The sequence below is a fragment of the Phalacrocorax carbo genome, chromosome 3, assembly GCF_963921805.1.
Source record: "Phalacrocorax carbo chromosome 3, bPhaCar2.1, whole genome shotgun sequence".
Classification (NCBI taxonomy): domain Eukaryota; kingdom Metazoa; phylum Chordata; class Aves; order Suliformes; family Phalacrocoracidae; genus Phalacrocorax; species Phalacrocorax carbo.
Genome location: NC_087515.1, coordinates 129,305,928 through 129,321,078, shown reverse-complemented (window position 1 = coordinate 129,321,078; position 15,151 = coordinate 129,305,928). Strand labels below are relative to the sequence as shown.

At 65.1% G+C, this 15,151-nt stretch overlaps 1 protein-coding gene across 1 annotated transcript; it reads right to left on the bottom strand.

Moving 5' to 3' along the window:
• Positions 1-190: 190 nt before the first annotated feature.
• Positions 191-14,905, bottom strand: TMEM214 (transmembrane protein 214). The gene is made up of 17 exons (XM_064448423.1): positions 14,719-14,905; positions 14,071-14,276; positions 11,296-11,446; positions 10,015-10,149; positions 8,466-8,548; positions 7,661-7,766; positions 6,521-6,602; positions 5,101-5,202; positions 4,848-4,989; positions 4,552-4,643; positions 4,375-4,423; positions 3,671-3,784; positions 3,249-3,366; positions 2,734-2,830; positions 2,321-2,489; positions 1,483-1,634; positions 191-658 (listed from the first exon to the last, which is right to left on the bottom strand). The coding sequence occupies exons 1-17, from the start codon at positions 14,855-14,857 to the stop codon at positions 532-534; spliced, it is 2,064 nt and encodes a 687-aa protein (XP_064304493.1). The 5' UTR covers positions 14,858-14,905; the 3' UTR covers positions 191-531.
• Positions 14,906-15,151: the final 246 nt, after the last annotated feature.

The window sequence follows — 15,151 nt, the reverse complement described above, 5'->3', positions numbered from 1 at the left end:
CCGGCCCTGGGAGGGGGCCGCCCCATGGGAAGGGTCGTGGGGGGGGGGGGCGGGAAACTGTGCTTATCAGCTACCGAAAGTGCAGAATTAGTGCTTCCCCCCGCCCCCACCAGAGGTTTTGGGTAGCCACACCCCACCATCCCACAGGTATGCCCAAGTAGGAAGAAAAAGCACTAATTAGAAAGAAAAATTAGAATAATCAGGTCTGGTTCATTCACCCCTGGGATGGGTGGGGGTGTGAGCGTGGGGAGGGGGATCACACACCCGGTTGAGCCCTCGAGAAGGGACAGCAGGAGAGGGGAAGCTAAAGCAAATTCACAGGGGGCAGAAAACATGGCTGTTTCCCAGGAAAGGGGGGAAAAAAAAACCCAACAAAAACCTCCCACCCTCACCCCCGCCATAAACCCCAATTTGAGCCCAAAGTCCCTGTGTGTGCCTCCCTTGGCCGGCGCAAGTTGCACCGGAGACACTCCTGGGTGGTTGGAACATGAGGAGGCGGCAGGACCGTGCCCCCCCTCCTCCAGAGAGCGGTCAGTGTCCAGAGATCATAGCCAAAGCCCAGTTTTTGACAGCTAGGGTTGTGTTTTGCAGATAAATCCACGAAGAATAGGTAAAGCTCGCCAGGTGTTCCCTCACGCAGTCCCACGTCACTTCTCCCCTGGGAAAAAAAACGTGAGAACGGGGTTATGGGCAGCACCAATGCCCCAGCCCCAGCGCTGCAAGCCCAGGAGGGATGGGGAGCCCCCCAAGCGGGCGACTGCTTGCCCCTGGCCCAGCACTGGGGCAGGCAGGACCAGGGCGAGTGCTGCCTGGAGCAGGTACGCCACGGTCGGGGCTCAGCTCCGGCAGTGCCAAGCTCAGCGGGCTGGCCGGCAGCGGGTTACTGGGAGCCCCTCTCCAGCATCCCCCAACCCAGCCCCAGACCTCAAGCGCTGCAGAAAGAGGGCCTGAATCATCTTTGAAGGGCCCAGCGCAGGAACATCAGCTGCAGCCCCCCTCGCCCACCACCTCCCGGCAGAGGGAGCACCCAGCCAGCTCCGTGGCGAGAGCAGGGGCATTCCGTACCCACGCCACGGCGCCCGGCTGTTTCCCTCCTCCCCGTGGGGGGGGACGCTCAGCTTGGACCCCCGGCGTGGCTCCCAGGGCCCACAAGCAGTCAGGGACGGGGCGAGCCCACCCGGCCCTTGGTGCAGAGCTCAGGACGGCTGCAGGGGAAGCAGGTTCTGGCTGGCGCTGCCCATGGGGCAAACGCTGCTCCCAGGGGGGTACAAGCTCCCTGCAGGGCCGTGGGTCAGTCACACCAGCCACGGTGCCATGTCCCAGCCGATCCACCGGAGCGGGACCCAGAGCCACCCCCAGCCGGGATGGGGAGAGCCGCTGCTGCTGTGCCGTGGGGCAGAGCTGGGCCCAGAGAGCATCCTGGGGGGAGCAGAGGCCGGCGGGAGCCTGCTGCAGGCGCTCGAGGTGGGCAGGGATGCTCACTTGCAGGAGTCGACCCAGTGCTTCCAGCCCCGCTCCAGCGCCGCGGCCACGCACTCGAGCAGCGGCAGCAGGCAGCTCCGCACCAGGAAGAGCAGCAGCTCTCTGACGCACTCGGCGAAGTGCCACAGGGACTCCGGCACCCGGGACTGGAGCTGCAGGGGCAGAGAGAGCCGGCGCAGGTTTAACACCAACCTCCCCTTCTCACGCCAGGTTCGGGTACCCCGAGGAGCCCGGTGTCCTGGTTACCCGCGAAGGAGGCTCTGCCAAGCCAGGCTGTCCCACAACTGGCCAGGCATTGGGCCCCCTCCCTCCGCCCCACGGTGCGGCACCACCGAGCCCTCGCCACGTTCCCCGCTTGGCTCGTGCGCAGCACGCCTCTCTCAAACAGCAGGGACACGGAACCCATGCTGCTTGCTCCGTGAGGTGCCACGGTCACCCCTCTCCCACCAAACTGCTGAATTTCAGGAAACTAGTGAGTTCTCTTTGAGACCTCTCCCTGTCAGAGCCAACATGGTTGCTGCTGTGGCTGGAAGGCAGCTGGGGTGAGCGCTCGGGGGCTGGGGCAGCTGCAGCCATGGCGGGGGGGGAAGAACAGCATCTGTGCTGGGCTGCAGTGCCCCACAGACCCAGCAGCACCGGCGGGCTCGCAGCCGACAGCAAGGGCAGGAGCCACGACAGAGACTTCGCCTTCCTCCCCTGGGCCTCTCCCACCTCCAGCCCTCGGCGTTGCCGCCTGGCAGCAACCCCTGACACGGGCTCTTCAGCCCCACAAGCTCCCACGGGCTGCGGCCACGCCAGCACTCCTCCTCTCTTGGAGCAGCGGGGGCGTCCTCCTTACCCCATCAACGAAGGCGGGCAGGCCGTCGCGGATCCAGGACAGCAGGGAGGAGCAGTGCTGGGATGCGTAGAGGGCCAGCTCGCCGCTCCTCGCCCAGAGCAGCTCCAGCTGCAGCTGCAGGACGGCCACAGCCTGCGAGCCGTACGCGGGCAGGCTCCGCTCCAGCCACCTGGAAGAGAGCGAGCACCGGCTGTGGGCAGCGCCGGCTGCCCGGCGGCACACGGGTACCTCGAGCTGCTGCCACAGGCCAAGGGATGAGGAGAACTCAAGAGCTGAGCTGAAAGCCCTTCCAGGCAGAGCTGAGGAACATCTCCCCAGCGCAAAGGGGCTCCCCACAGACTCCTCTGTGCTGCGGGAACAGCTTCACGCCCGCCCAGAGGCGCACGCTGCCGCCCAGCGCTGGTGCCACTGACCTGTACCCTTCGAGGCAGCAGTGGGAGACCTTCTCCCAGGCTTCCTGCAAGGCCGGCAGGACACCAGAGGAACGAAGCAGGTGAGCAGAAGAGGAGGCTGCAAGAGATGAGAGCCATTCCCTGAGCAAGCCTTTGGCTCGGTCTGCAGGAGCTGCGCGCTCAGTCTGTCCCCGAAGCCTCTCCGGGGACGCGCAGCCCGAGCTCCTCTGCAAAACGTGGCAAAAAATGCTCTGAGATGGGACAAAAGCTCTGGAGGAAACCTGGGCTCAGGCAGCCCTGGGGAAAACGCTCCCGAGAGGGGAGGGGCAGGGGGTCTCTCTGCACAACCTGCCAAGAACGCCCGGCCCAGCGCAGCCCCTTCAAAGACAGGGCCACGGTGCTCCCGGGCAGGCAGCGGCGCAGACCCAGGGCGAAGGCAGGGCTGCGGAGGGGCTTCACGCAGCACGGCAAAGTTGTTGCTCCCCAGGGACGTTCCTCCACCTCACACAGAGCCAGGAGCAAAGCCGCCGCCTTACCCTGGAAGGAGCCGTGCGTCCGGACGTCGTGCAGGAGGAAGCCGGCCACGAAGACCAGGAGGACGAGCAGCAGCCGTGACCAGGGGAAGCCCCGGCCCTTCATCTTGCGCAGCAGCTCCTGGGCAGGTGGGAGGACGAGGCCCCGTCACCGCAGGGCTCCCGAGGCTGGGGAGGATCCCGCACAGCCACACCGCCCTCCGGCAGCGCGCGGCTGCTCTCACCACCCAACCCCGGCTTCCCAGTGGAAACCAGTGTCATCTGCAGAGCAGCTGGGAGGATGGACAAGGGCCAGCACCATCTGTCCCCGGCGTGTCCTGCAGATGTGCCGCTGCGGGGTCCCCGGCCCGGCGCAAGGAGACGCTGACCGCAATCCCAGCATGGAGCCAAAATCCAGCTGCCGCCAGGCACCGCCCGGGGCTCACCTTGCAGGCAGCATCGCAGGCGGCGACGTCCTGGTCGCTGTGGGGCCCTCTCGCCGCCAGCTCCTCGTTCGTCACTTTGAACGAGCGAACCGTTTCCTGCAGCGACTGACGCACCTTGGGGAAGGCAAGAGCTGCGTCACGGCCCCGAGCACCCCGAGCCGGCAGCGCCGCGCGCCCACACAACCCAGCCCCGCAGGCGCTGGGGGAGGGAGCGGAGGGGGAGCAGACAGAGGAGCTGTGGGATGGATCAGGCTGTGGGGACACCTCCAAGGCTCCTGCACTGAGGCCAAGCGCCTGGGCCGACTCCGCCGGCCACCGCTCGAGCCGCGGGAGCTGCGCTGCTCCTCTGGGGACGCCGAGCTGCGGCCAGCGTGACCTCCACCTGTCGCAGCGCCAGGACAGGGAAGCCTAACGGGGGCTGAATCCGGAATATCCAAGTCCCGACGCAGCATGTCTTGGGAAAGGGGCTCTCCTCTCTGCTAGCGAGCAGATAAACGCCCTGCCCACGGGCAGCGTGTGCTCGATGCCAGGACGCGGCGCTGGCTCTCACACGCCAGCAGACCCGGCTCAGCCGCCGGCGCGCTGCAGCAGCGACGGGTGGGCGCACGCAGGTCCCGTGGGGGCACGGCTCGTGCGGGGACCTCCCACAGCGGCACAGGTACGTTGTCTCCCTGCCCCACCCAAGTCCTTTCCACAGCTCCTACCTTCTTGCTGCTGCTGTCCCAGGACTCCAGCAAATGGTTCAGAAGCAAACTATGGGGGGAAAGAGAACACGGGGCTCAGCCAGAGCTCCAATAAGCAATTTAACATGCTGCTACATACTAGGAGGCTGGTGCTGGCCCTGCTCAGAGCAGCGGCCCAGGCAGCAGGCATGAACCAACCTGGACTGGGAGAGGTGCTTGGTGTACAGCTGCCTCCAGACGCTGAAGCTCAGCGGGTCCAGGCTCAGGCACTGGCTCATGGAGGTCAGGAGCTGGGAAGAGAGCACCGCAGGTCATTACACCTGATCCTCACCCCCAGCGCAGCACATGTCGCTCGGTGTCCCATGCCCCAGGCTGCACGCCGGCAGAGCCGCCCACCACCAGCTCCAAGCCACGCGGTGACACGCTGGGAACCAGGGGTCTCGCGGGGCTGGCCTGTGGTGCCGGTGGCCACGCACCCCCCACGCAGAGCCCACCTCTTTTTTCATGGCGGGAGGACAGCTTGGCGTGGCTCGGGAGAGGAAGGAGGGGAAGTAGGTGTGCAGCACCGTCTCCGGCTTCGCGCCAAACGCCAGCACCTTCAGGCGAGGGTAGAGCTGCCGCAGCTGCTCCTGCAGGCTGAGGGGAGACGGCACCGGGGCTGCGGGGAGCGGCCGGCGAGGCGACCAGGGCGCTCGCCCCACAGCGCAGCCCACGCCAGGGTGTAACCGGGGCGGAGTGCCGGCATACCTGGGCGGCAGCGAGTTGTTGGGCATGAAGGCGAAGTCTAGGAGGGGGAAGAAATCCTTGGGTCCGATCATTCCAAAGCCTTTGGTCAGGTTTGGGTGCATCCTGCACAGCAGAAACAATCCCTGTGAGCCGTGAGGGGCGTGCTGGCGGCCAAACGCAGCCCGGGAGGGAAGGGCTGCCCTCGCCCCGGCCCCAGCGGTTTCCCTTCGGCCGGACACACTGCTCAGGTATGCGCGGGCGGTTCTGGCCACCACGGTTCCCTGCCTTCACCACGACTCAGGGACACCCTGCACGGTCAGCAGGCAGCTCCAGGGGCCATATGCCGCCCGGCAGCAGCTGTATCCACCCCCTGGGACAAGGCAGGAGGCCTCAGGGGGGCTGAAAGGGGACAGCCGCCTCCTCCCCAGGCCGCAGCAGCCAGGCAGCCACCCCAGATCCCCCGGCATCCCCGTCCTCCTGCCACAGCCTCACTGCCAAAGTACACAGAGGGAAAAAGGGGTTCGTGGGAGCCGCTTCCCGCAGCCGGGGCGAGGGGCAGCGCTGGCATGAGGGTTTGTGCGCTCCTCCCCCCCCACCCTCCCCGAGAGGCTGGAGGCAACCGGGGTCTGGTGGGCCTGTGACTGGGGTTGCCAGTAAAGGAAATGCAGCCAGAGAAGGGAAACCAGATTGCAGAAAACTAATTAAATAAAGGTTTGGAAAGATGAGGAGGAACGATGAAGACTGGCTCAACGAACCTCCACAAAATCCTCTGGCAAAACCAAACGCAACATTCCAGTTACTGGGAAGCAGGGGGGGAAAAAACCCTTAATAAAAACCTCTTGAAGCCTTTGGGAGGGCAGGGGACGCCCTGCGGTGCTCGCTGCGAAGCCGCCCCCGGTACCAGCTATCTGCACGGCGCGGCACCACCTTCTTCCAACCCGGGCGCTGGAGCCGCGGCGGTAAGGCCCAGCTCCCTTACACCGCGCCGAGGCGGCGACGCCGGAGACAGCGGCTGCCCTAACCGGTGCGAAGGCCGGCAGAGCCATCTGTCCTGACCAAACCCCACCTCCCTTCTCCTTTCAGGGACTAATTCATCTGCCTGCGACAGCGGCTGCTGCCAGCACCTCTCGCCGCAGCTGGGAGCCCCAACGCGGCCGTTCGCAGCAGCCAGTGGCAACGGGGATCTGCTCCTCGGAGCACCGTCCCCCCGGACACCCGATACAACTCGCAGCCACCGAAGTTTGGGGACAAACGGACGGCAAGCTCACGGCTGCAGGCTCTGCGGGGCGCGCACACCCACTCGCTTGCACTCTCCCACATGCACGCTCAGGTTTTTCCACCAGCACGCCGCAGACGCAGTCACGCCGCACCCAGCGGCCCGGGCAGGCGTTCGTTGCTCTTAACGAAGGCACCCTGATAACAAATGCGAGGTGTAACTCACATCAGCAGACGGTCCAGGTAAGCAACGGCGTACGGGGAGAGAGACTTGATTCCGAGCACCGGGAGCATGACACCGAGCCACACTGCGGGAGAGAGGCTGGGGTCAGAGGAGGGGTCCTGCTGCATCCCCACGCCCCAGGCGACACCGAGTGCCCCCCGGCGTGCTCCCCCCGTCAGCACCAGAGCTCCTCGGGTCCGCAAACAGCAGCAGGAGAGCAGATGAACGCTCCGGTGCCAGGACTGCAGCTATGTTTAAACCCAGGACAAAACAACCACCCCGTTTCCCCGCTCAGAACGCCCGGCCGGCAAGCGGACAGACAAATCCCTCGGGAAGGGCTCCAGGGCGGCTGCTCTGCTCACGGAGGGTGGCGGAGCAGCACGCTCCCTGTCTTTCCAGGCAGGATGGCTTCTCCTGGCACCCAGCGATTTCCCTGTCCCAGCTGGGGGAAGATGCTCTCCACAGATCAGATGCCATAACGGCAGTTTCTGTTGTTGCAGAGGCCACCGTGGCTTGACCCGAGATCTGAACTCGCCCTTGCGACATCTCCGGCTTCCCCCCAAGATAATTAACCACTTCACGCAGACCTACAATGTCGCCACTCTAAACACTGAGCGTTTGTGCCTCCGCAAACAAACTCCGGCACACGTCTCTCCCCTGCCGTGGTGGTCGCTGATGTTGACATATAAGGCTGAGGAATGAAGACGCGTACGAGCGGTCGGCACCAGCGAGCAGCGACACGCGCCGGGCAGCAAACCCCGGCCCGGCCCCACCGCAGCGTGGGGGCACCACCGCTCGGATGGGCTCGAGGACCTTAAGGGTCTTTTCCAGCGTAAATGAGGTTATGATTCTGCTCCCGGTCAAGCACCTGGCAGGCGTGGGGTGCCCTCGCCGTGAGGCACCCACGGCAGCTGCAGATGCCCCAGCTCCCCCAGGGCCCCCCCAGGCACTGCAGCCCCCTCTCCAGCATTTCAGCAGCAGGCCGGTGTATTTTGAAGCAGACCACGCGCCCCAGCGGTAACAGCAGTGGGAGCGGAGACGCGTGGGCAGCACTGGGGCCACCCCAGCCTTCCTCCTGCTCCCCAGGGCAAGGGGAGCCCCTCGGCGGGGACGGGTGCCCAGCCTGCCGCTCCCAGCTCTCACCTTTCAGGCCCTCGTGGAGGTCCGCGAGTCCAGCCTGCCCCAGCGCCCAGAGGACGGTCAGGCATTTCGCTGGCCTGTTCTGGTGGGACCGCAGCACCTCCAAGTACTGGGGCGAAGACGAGACATGTTAATTGCGAGGAGCCTCAGCCCATCCCACCCCAGCGCTGCTGCAGGACCGTGGCGGCTCTGCCGGGCCCTGGGCTGCCCAGCCTGGCAGGGAGCAGCCCCCGGAGCGGGGCAGAGCCCCTGGCCCCCCCCAGGAGGGACCCTCAGGCCAGGAGCTGTGCTGGCTGGGGGCAGGCGGGACCCCAAACCCCAGCCCTGGGGAAGCAGAGCTGCCGGCACCACGTGGTGCTGGACGGCAGCCGAGCTGCAGCCATCACCCGCTTGCTTCGAAGGAGTGGGACCTCGGAAACCCTCATTCCCATCCCACGGCTGCCGGACGGCCGAGCGCAGCCAAGGGTGGGCACATCCCGCTCCCCCCGAGAGCGGCAGAGCATGCAGCAGAGCGGGAGCATGAGCTTTGGACAAGATCTTTAAAGAAAAGACACCGTGGGAGGGGTGCTGGAGCTTACAGCAGCTCCAGCGTATCGGGGGAGGAGGGGAGATACTGGTCCCTCTGTGCGGGCTTTGAGCAGAGGGAGGCACAAGGGCTTTGTGCATGGGACGACCCTGATGGCTCCCAAAAGGCTTCCGATTAACGGGGACAGACGCTCATCGCCTGGCCTGCCGGGGGACCCTCGGGGCGGGAGGAGGAGCCGCACCGCCGGTTCACCGCACCCGCAGACGCAGGAATCCAGCTCACCTTGCCCAGGTTCATCGTGGCGATTTTGGGCCTGTCCAGAAGCACCGCCTGGATGCAGATCCTGTACCCGTGCAAAGACTCCCCTGAAACAGAGCACAGAAGGGGCCTCTCAGCCACCGGCCGCTTCAAGCGTCTCCCCGCCGGCGACACCCCAGGAAGCGCGGGGCGGAGACGACCCCCTCTGCGCTGGCCTGCCCTGCTCCCCGGCTAACCAGCCCTGGGCACGAGCCCCACCACAGCGGCGCGGGTCCTGCTCCCTCCCTGGCACTGTCCCTGCCCGCCCTCGGCCCAGGACCCCCTATAACAGAGCCCACGGGAGCAGGACAGACCCCACAGACCCTCAGAAACCCACCAGCAGCTTCCTAAAGCCCCCCAGGCCCAGCTTCTGCCCTCCAAAGCAGCGCAGGCAGGCACGGGAGGGCTGCCCCTGAGGGCTCGTTTGAAAGAGGAGGATTTGGGGGGCCCCCATGGCTCCCAGCCACCGTCCAGTGACCCCCTCCAGCTCTGCTGAACCCTGGGATGGGTGGCACGACCGCTACAGGGGCTGGCTGCCCCCCGGGGCCAGTCCTGCTCTCCAGCACGGTCCCGTGGCTGCCACAACCCTCCCCTGGGGTGGTCCCCTCCATCCTCTGACCGACCCCGCGGCAGGTCCAACAGCCAAGCAACTTCCTGAATTACACAGGAAGCAAAGCAGCACCTCGGCCACTTGCTAACAACCGTTTTGTGCTATTATATACTGTTGTTTTGATCAGTCAGGCAGGTTTTGCAATGGAAACGAACGGCAGGGGTGGCCACTCATTGCAGGAGACTGCGGAGCCGGGGGCTGGGGACAAGCGGTGCCGGGGTGCTGCTGCTTAAAGCTGCTGGCAGCCGCCAGCGTGGCCGGGGACGTACGGACACGGGCGTTTAGGGTTTGTGTCCAGCCCTCGGCTGAAAGCAGCGGGCCATCGCCATCGTTGAGGACACCTGAAGACCCAGGCAGCGCTGCCGGGCGCCTGCGCGCTCTGCGTCACGGGAGCAGCCGCCTGCGCCCTGCACGGCCGCTCCGACGGGACCCCTCGCTTCGCAGGGAGCACCGCTGCCGCAGCACAGCAACAAACCTGCTTCTGCCAAGTTTCTTAAGGCCAAAAGACCCCATTTTACAAGCTGCAGCCACACCCGTGCTGGCTTTGACAGCACAAGTGTGAAAGCCCTCGGAGAGGTGTTTTCCACCACGTACCGTCCCTCCTGCTGTTGCCCCCGGCGGCACCGTGCCGGGCTCGTGTCTCGCCCGCAGCTACGCCTGCGCCGGCTCCTCCGCCCTGAAACCCCGCAGCCCCAGCTGCAGCATTTTGCATCACACCAACGAGCCGCCCGGGCAGGAAGAGCCCCTTGTTGTGTGCCAGATGCACAGGAGGAGCTCAGAAGAGCTCTTAAAACAGGTGACGAGGAGCAGCAGCGTCCCCGTGGTCAGAAAGCCTCAGCACTGGAGCACCTTGCAGAGCCACCACCACACTAACAGAGCGCAACGGGCGCGTCGGCGCCCCAGACCTGCCCGACCACCTCTCACCTGGGGTTTTGTCCAGCTCCTGTAGCATGGTATAAATACAGTGGTCAAAGAAGAGCTCCAGCACGCCAGACGACCTTCCCAGCAGGGATCTGATGATGTTCTTCAGCTCCTTGCTCACGAGGCAGTACGGATAGTCTGGAGCCAACACAGGAGTAGGAAGAGTTTAGCGAGCGCCAGTTTGCAAGGCTTTTAGCTGCAGCTGCAAGGGGAAGGTGGCCCAGCGTGCGAGGTGGCCGCAGAGGAGCGCCCTGTCCTCAGACACCGCACGGCCAGCAAGCGACTCCTTTCTCAGTTACTCTACATTAGATGCACCAAATTCAGCAATGAAAGATTACTTTCTGTTAAACGTCGGTGCTGCGGGACATACACGGGTTTTGGGGAGATGTTCTGCTCTTTCACCCACGGCCACCCCCAGAAACAAGGGCTCAAAGCAAGTGTAGACCGACACATCACGCACAAAAGGAAAATCCAGCCAGAATATGCCTCTTAAAGATGAGTGCAGGCACCTGCAGGCAGACTCCCAAATTCCACAAGAACGGATAGGGGCCACGCGTCCTTACGGGGAAGGGGTGACCACAGAAAGTATCTAATTTGCCAACTGCGGGGATGAGTTTATCATCTTATAGTCAAGGAAAGCTGACTGCAGTGATATCCAGAGTCAAGTAAATATTTTATTTGTTGAATAAAGAACAGTTTTGTGCCTCTTCTATTACCAAGGTTCCTAAGACACTTTTGGCACAGAGGAAAACAAAACCACACTGTTTGGAGCAGGGGGGGAAAGGCCTGTTTGCAGGGAACAAGCCTGGGCTGTGGGTCAGGCTCGACCCACATTGTCTCAGGTGAAAACAGGAGATTCTCTTCCTTTCACGTCTGTGACTGTTCTGGTCCTGCCCGCTCTGACGATTCTAAAAACCGCACCTTTAGCAAGCCATCCTTCATCCTCTACCCTTGAGAAACCCGTACAAAATAAACCAGGCAAACACGGACTAAAGCCCTTCAAGTCTTCCTGCTGGGACCAAGACGGTTGGACTTGATCTTAAGCCTCCTTTCCAACCTAAATGATTCTGTGAGATTGCCCAGCGGGGAGCAAGCAGGGGCCGCTTCTTCCCCGGTGCCGCCCCGAGCCGCTCCCCATGCCTGGCGGCCCCGCGCGGTCTGAAGGACCCCCCGAGCTGTCCCAGCGCGGAGCAGCGCCCGCCCCGTCGCTCCGCACGCCCCTGCGGAGCACAAAGCCCCTCCAGAGCGACGCTGCGGCGGCGGGGTGGGTTGAATGCCACTGACCGTGGGGGTGCTGGCTGAGCATGGGGTCGCTCCTGGGCGCCTGCAGCTTGTAGTTGAGGTAGCTGGCCAGGTCCTTCACCCAGACGGAGGGGTTCTCGGGGAACACGCTTTGGCTCTTCGCCAGCTCCTTCTGCAGATCTGCCAAGTCCAGCTGGAAGTGACAGACAGACAAATTTAACCCAGGAAGGGCAGAACTGGTCAAAAAAGCACAGAATGAAGTTAACTTAGAATGACAGAATCGTTAAGGTTGGAAAAGACCTCCAGGATCACCAAGTCCAACCCCAGCCCGACACCCCCAGGCCTCCTAAACCATGGCCCCCAGTGCCACGGCTGCACGGTGTTTGAACCCCCCCAGGGACGGTGACTCCCCCACCTCTCTGGGCAGCCTGTGCCAGGGCCTGACCCCTCTGGCAGGGAAGGCATTTTCCCTCACACCCAACCTAACCCTCCCCTGACGCAGCCTGGGGCCGGTTCCTCTCGTCCTGTCACTGGTGACTTGGGAGCAGAGACCAGCCCCCCCCTCACTCCAGCCCCTCTCAGGCAGCTGCAGAGAGCGAGAAGGGCTCCCCTCAGCCCCCTCTTCTCCAGGCTAAACCCCCCCAGCCCCCTCAGCCGCCCCCCAGCACACTTGTGCTCCAGACCCTGCCCCAGCCCCGCTGCCCTTCTCTGGACACGCTCCAGCCCCTCCAGGCCCTTCTTGTCCCGAGGGGCCCAAACCTGAGCCCAGCATTCGAGGTGGGGCCTCCCCAGGGCCGAGCACATGGGCCCCATCCCTGCCCGGCTCCTGCTGGCCACCCCAGTGCTGACACAAGCCCGGGGGCTGGTGGCCTCCTTGGCCACCCGGGCACTGCTGGCTCATGCCCAGCCGGCTGTCAGCCCCCACCCCCAGGGCCTTCTCCGCCGGGCACTTCCCAGCCCCTCTGCCCCAGGCCTGGAGCAACTTCAGCTCCGAAGGGGCTGCTGGGCATGGAAGGAAACCCTCCCCACCCTCATCCCGAGGGCGCTGCCCTTCCCACACAGAAACCTCTGCAATCCACCACCCTCTGACACAAATGGGAGCACGGGCCCGGAAACAGTGCTTAGTTTTGTACTGCAAACACATTTTCTTCAGATTAGACAGACTGCTGCAGGGGAATAACAAAACCCACATGGGGACCTGCAGGCGTGCAAGGGGCTGCGGAAAGCCCAGGGCCAACAGGGACGTCAGGACAGGCTGCGCTGGCACAGTCGCAGGAACAAGCTCTTCTCCCTCCTCGGAGCCGCCCCCGGGCGCACTGGGGTTTTCCATGCTCTACCTTCCCGCCGGCACCGGCACACCGGCGGGAGCTCTGCCACCCCACGCTCCCCGTAACAAGGGTTGCCCGGGACCGGCCAGCTCCCTGCGAGCAGCCGAGGAGCGCACTGCACCGCCAAAGGCTCACTCAAGGCAGGAGACGGCACGAGGCTGCAGCTCAGCGTGGATCAGCCCAGCACCGCCGGCTCGCATCGGCACCGTCGGGCTCTGTAACGGAGCCCGGCAAGGACAAAATAGCCAAAATCATCAAGACTCACTGTTTCAGCAACTGTTTTGAAAAGAGGAATAACAAAAAAAAAAAGCTGCTGCTACGTCAAAAAGCTAAATGATGCTGTCATAGAACGATTAAGGTTGGAAAAGACCTCTGGGATCATCAACAGTCAGTGAAGCAGACGGAGCAGCAGTCACACAATGGCATTTGTCAGAGCTGAGCAGAGCAGGCACGGGGGCAGCCCCACTCCAGCCCCGGGCCATCCTCCCTGAGGGATATCTGCCACGACACGCAGGGAAATAACGCGCATTAATTCCACCCCGAGCTGTCTCGCTGTGCGAAAGCTGGAGGCGGAGAAGCGCGTGCGCCCAGCGGAGCGGAGGAAAGCCCCCGGCCCTGCGGCAGGGCGGGTCAGAGGTGCTCAGGGCTCGACAAGATGCGACCCTCGGGTGAAAGCGAGGAGCTGGACGGGCGACCGCTGCGGGAGAGCCCTGGGGCAGCGGCCGCCAGACCTCAGCAGAGCCAACGTGGGGTCCTTCCTAAACCCGTCCGTGCTCAGACACCAGAGGAACAGGCGGGAGGAAGACAAACGAGTTCTACAGATTCACCCGAAGCGCAGGGAGCAGGAGCTGCAGGAACGGCGCCCCAGAACCTCGGCTGGTAAGACGGGGAGGGTGTCACCAGCGACGCTTTCTCAGGATTCCTCCCAGACAGCAGACAGGGAGTGGGTGAAGAAAGAACCAGAAATTCCCTTCCAGCCACCTCTTGCCCATGGCAAAAGCACAACTTCAAGCACAAGATGGACCTCCTGGGCCAGCCCGGCTCTCACCAAAGCACCGAGCGCCGTCTGTGCCGCTCCCGCGGCGTGTGCAGCTGCGCTGGGCTGCGGCCGGCGGCAGCGCTCACCCCTGCGCGAAGGCGGGGATGCATTACCGAGCTGGGGGGGTCTGCGGGCACAGAGGGGCTGGGGTGTGGGAGCCAGCCTCCTCCTGATGAACCTGGGCGGTAAGGCTGACCAGGAACAGGGCACCGCGCTCGTGCTGCTTCCGTTTAACCGGATTTAACAACGATGCCCTGAGCGCCCAGGCTCTCGCTCCCGGTGCAGCGGAGAGCACGGGCTGCTGGAACACCGGCCGGCCTCGGCGAGGGCCGGGGAACAACAGGGAGCTTCGGCTGCGCCCTCGGCCTGCAGGAACGGCAGCGCTGGGGCTGAGCGGCCCGCGGACACGTGCAGGCAGGGCGCCCACGAGGCACGTCCCGGCACACTCACGGCTCTCAGGGCTTCCTCCAGCGAGCGGCATTTGCTGGGCTTGACGCCGGCGTCATTCGCCGAGGGCTTCTTTGCGCTCTTCCCCGCGTGCTGGCGCCGGTGGGGCTGCTCGGGCGCCGGGGCTGGAGGCACCTGCTCCTTGTTCTGCTTTTTCAGCGACTTCTCAAAGCCCAGCTCGAAGATGGTGCTGGACGGAGCGATGGGAGCTGGAACGGGAGAGAGCGGGGAGTGGGCGGCAGCTCCGCAGGGAGCACCCACGCGTGGCGCAGGGGGACACGGGGCGCTTGCCAGCGGCCCCCCAGGAAGGGACACGTGGCGCTTGCTCACAGGGATGCAGGACACTCACCCACGGCCCGGAGGGACACACGCCCACGGCCCCATGGGGAGACTCGCTTGCCCACAGCCCCGCGGGACACTCAGGGTGGGCACCACGGGGCGCTTAGGCCTGCCCACGCAGCGCAGGGAACCCCCCCGGCCCCACAGACCGCGGAGGAGATTGCCCGACCAACCCAGCCCCACGCAGGCCCTGCCCGCAGCCGCGGGACCCACGCGGGACCCACGCAGGCCCCGCGGGAGCGGTGACACACCACGCACAACCCCGGCCCCCGCTTCCCCACGCCGTCTCACCGCCTGACCGCAGACACTCACCGGCCACAGGCAACGCGCGGCCGCCGTTGGCCTCGCCCAGGGCGCGGCGGCCGCCGTGGCCCCCCGCGGGCCGCCGTCCCTTCCGCACCACCTCCCAGCGGCCGCTGCCCGCCGGGGCCGGGCCCGCCGCCGCCGCCATGGCCGCCGAGCCCAGGGCAGCGCGAGCCGGCGGGGCGGGGCGCGGCGCCGCGCATGCGCCCGCCGACGCCGCCGATTGGCCGCGGCTGCGCACACGGGCCCCGCCTGGCTGGTGCCACGTTTTCGCCCCGCCCCGCAGCGACACGTGACAGGGTAGCCGTCACGCTCCGCCCCACTAAATGCCACGCCCCCGAAGAGGCCCCGCCCCGCGGGGGGCAGCACTGCACCACCCAGGAGGGGAGGGAGGGGCCTGATGCGTTGGGCGGGGTTATGCAAATCGCGCCGCTGCCCGGCC